The 2,424-nt window shown below is 39.7% G+C and overlaps 1 protein-coding gene across 1 annotated transcript; it reads right to left on the bottom strand.

Moving 5' to 3' along the window:
- Positions 1–201: 201 nt before the first annotated feature.
- rprma (reprimo, TP53 dependent G2 arrest mediator candidate a) lies at positions 202–1,092 on the bottom strand. Its single transcript, XM_020931948.2, has one exon. The coding sequence runs from the start codon at positions 906–908 to the stop codon at positions 600–602; it is 309 nt and encodes a 102-aa protein (XP_020787607.1). The 5' UTR covers positions 909–1,092; the 3' UTR covers positions 202–599.
- Positions 1,093–2,424: the final 1,332 nt, after the last annotated feature.

The raw sequence follows: 2,424 nt of genomic DNA, 5'->3' as shown, positions 1-2,424 counted from the left end.
TTTGTTGTCAAAGGTTTTGCTCTGGTTTAGTTGTAATGCTTTAACAGTTCTCGTCTTTTCCTTTTTAGTTCAAGGATTTTTTTTAAACATTTGACGTAATAAAATGAAAACTTTAAGCACTTAATGTAATGCATTTATTCCAGTAACAAGATTACAATACAATATGTGTCCGTTCTCAGGCGAACACTAAATATGAACCATTAAGAAATACACAGGCAGTAAATATATTTGTATGCCGTATGCAAAAACACATACAACACACAGTACATGTTAAACCAAACAGATCCCCATTGCATTAGCAATATGAGAGTTACAAGCAGCCAGGACTGTATAGGGCTTTGCTGCTTCCATCGTTACGACAGTGCATGACTGAGTATAAACACACGCTTAAAACGCACTCTACCTCTTGGAGACGAGTGTGGCATTAAAAGCCAGTGGAAATACACTTGAGACACCAGCTTTGACTGTTGCATGGTGAGTGTCCATCTGACGGCTAAGTACAAACGTGAAAAAACACAGCTGTCTACGCAGCGCAGAGGGTTTATCTGTCACCCCTCCGTCTCCATCCAGCCGGGCGAGTGCGTAAAGGTCCATGTCTGTCAGTACGCTCCGACTATAACCGCCTCCGCCTCTTTGGACGGTCTCCTGTCCGTCACCAGAAAGTTTATCATCCCTTCGGACTTTATGAGAAGGTTGCAGCCCAGAAAGAAAATGCCAAACACCACGGTGAGGGAGAGTACGCACATGACGGCGATCTGGACCACTCGCATGATGAAGAGGCTTCTCTCATCCGGGGCGGTCGCAACAAAGCCATTGTCAGTCACCACAGAGGAAAAGTTACAGCAAAAAATCTCATCTGTTTTGTTGAACAGACCGGTGTCCGTTTGGTTAAAGCCTGTGTTATTCATATCCACTTTTTAGGAGAGGAAAACTTAAAACGAAAACTAAATTACGCACTTGCCACAATCCCACAGAAATTGTCATTTGGTGCAAAGTTGGAGAAGTTCCGTCAGATAATCACTCTGCGCGCGTGTGGAGGTGGAAAAGAAAAGGCTGCATCGCATTCTGAGGCTGATCCGTGCGCACTGGAGCCAGTTGGAGAACAGAGTGACTAGACCAAGCCGCGGTTAAATAGCCCCACGGCACCTGCCCGTGACATGCAGCTCGAGAGTGAGGGCAAGTACTACAAGAGCGCCACCACACGGCCGGACTGCGCCTAACAGCGCCCCGCAGCGTGTGGGTATGGACATGTTCTGTGACGCGCAACACGTGTAGTCACATGTTGGCACAGTCATGATGCTGACTGATTTATGTGAATGTGCTCTTTTTTCTTTCACAACAATTGACAATTCTGTGAAGCCCGTGAGACGACTGCTGTTTTAATTTCAGGCTTTACAAAAATACATTTAGCCTAATTAAAATGAATTAAATCGTAGACATTGACATTAATCGAAGGCAATTTATATAACATCAAAGACAACACAGTAATCGTGCACTAAGATCGGATTGAAATGTACTTACAAAGTACGAAAATGATGAAACATGGAGGCCTGTTTGTGTTTGTTTATCCTTTTGGTATTTTTGAAGCCTACAAAGCCTGACACATGAAACAGTAGACAGAAAATTCTGATTCTTTGATATTTATCTCTTTATTGGACGTTTCAACAAAATATTTATAAATAAAAAATGTATCATATTTAATACATTAGACCTTTATGGCTATTTTAAAGAACCCAACCACGTTTATTTTGTTGCTTTTTTGTGTGTGAAAATAAATAACAACAAAGAGAATTTAGCATTTTACTCACTTTTTTACTTTTTTCCCCTTCCTATATATTACCTTTTTTTACATTTTACATTTAGGCTTACAATTTACTACTTATTCTAATCCAGGTTCTGTTTATTGTGATACTATAAACCCAATCGATAAATAATTAGGACTGTTTATAATATGTCAATAATAAACTGAAGATAACCAGTATATGCATCAGTGGAAGAAGGCAAAACTTTATTCTTAAAATAGAACATCTTTGACACATTTTTGGCATCAATATTTATCTTGCAAGTTGAAGTACCGTCTCTTAGCCAGCAGAGGGCAGCATTGTTCAGCTCTCCTGCCTCCAATTGCAGCTTCTTAGAAAGTTTCCTCACACAGTTGAGTCTTGTATTTTCATAGAAACTATAACATGCCATAATGTTCTTCCACAACAAAACCGTTTCAATCTCTAGTCAGTGTTTTTGTGTAGCTCACGTCAAGAGAATTACACTACAAATATTTGAATCTCCAGCCATGCCTCGATGATTACAAATGATATGCAAAAATGTATGTAAATATACTGTTGTCACGAAGCACTAAATATCTGGTAGTAGAAAAAGGTCCAGTATTTTGTAGGATATAAGGATATAAAGACAATAGGCCTTCAT

Source organism: Boleophthalmus pectinirostris, unplaced genomic scaffold (genome assembly GCF_026225935.1).
Source record: "Boleophthalmus pectinirostris isolate CB_2022bp ecotype Guang Dong unplaced genomic scaffold, ASM2622593v1 HiC_scaffold_1, whole genome shotgun sequence".
Classification (NCBI taxonomy): Eukaryota; Metazoa; Chordata; class Actinopteri; order Gobiiformes; family Gobiidae; genus Boleophthalmus; species Boleophthalmus pectinirostris.
The sequence above is the reverse complement of the archived record's forward strand: the minus strand, read 5'-3'. Positions and strand labels throughout refer to the sequence as shown.

What these genes read in the sequence shown, in the direction of transcription:
- rprma (XM_020931948.2), bottom strand. Translation starts at nt 908, where the DNA reads ATGAATAACACAGGCTTTAACCAAACGGACACCGGTCTGTTCAACAAA.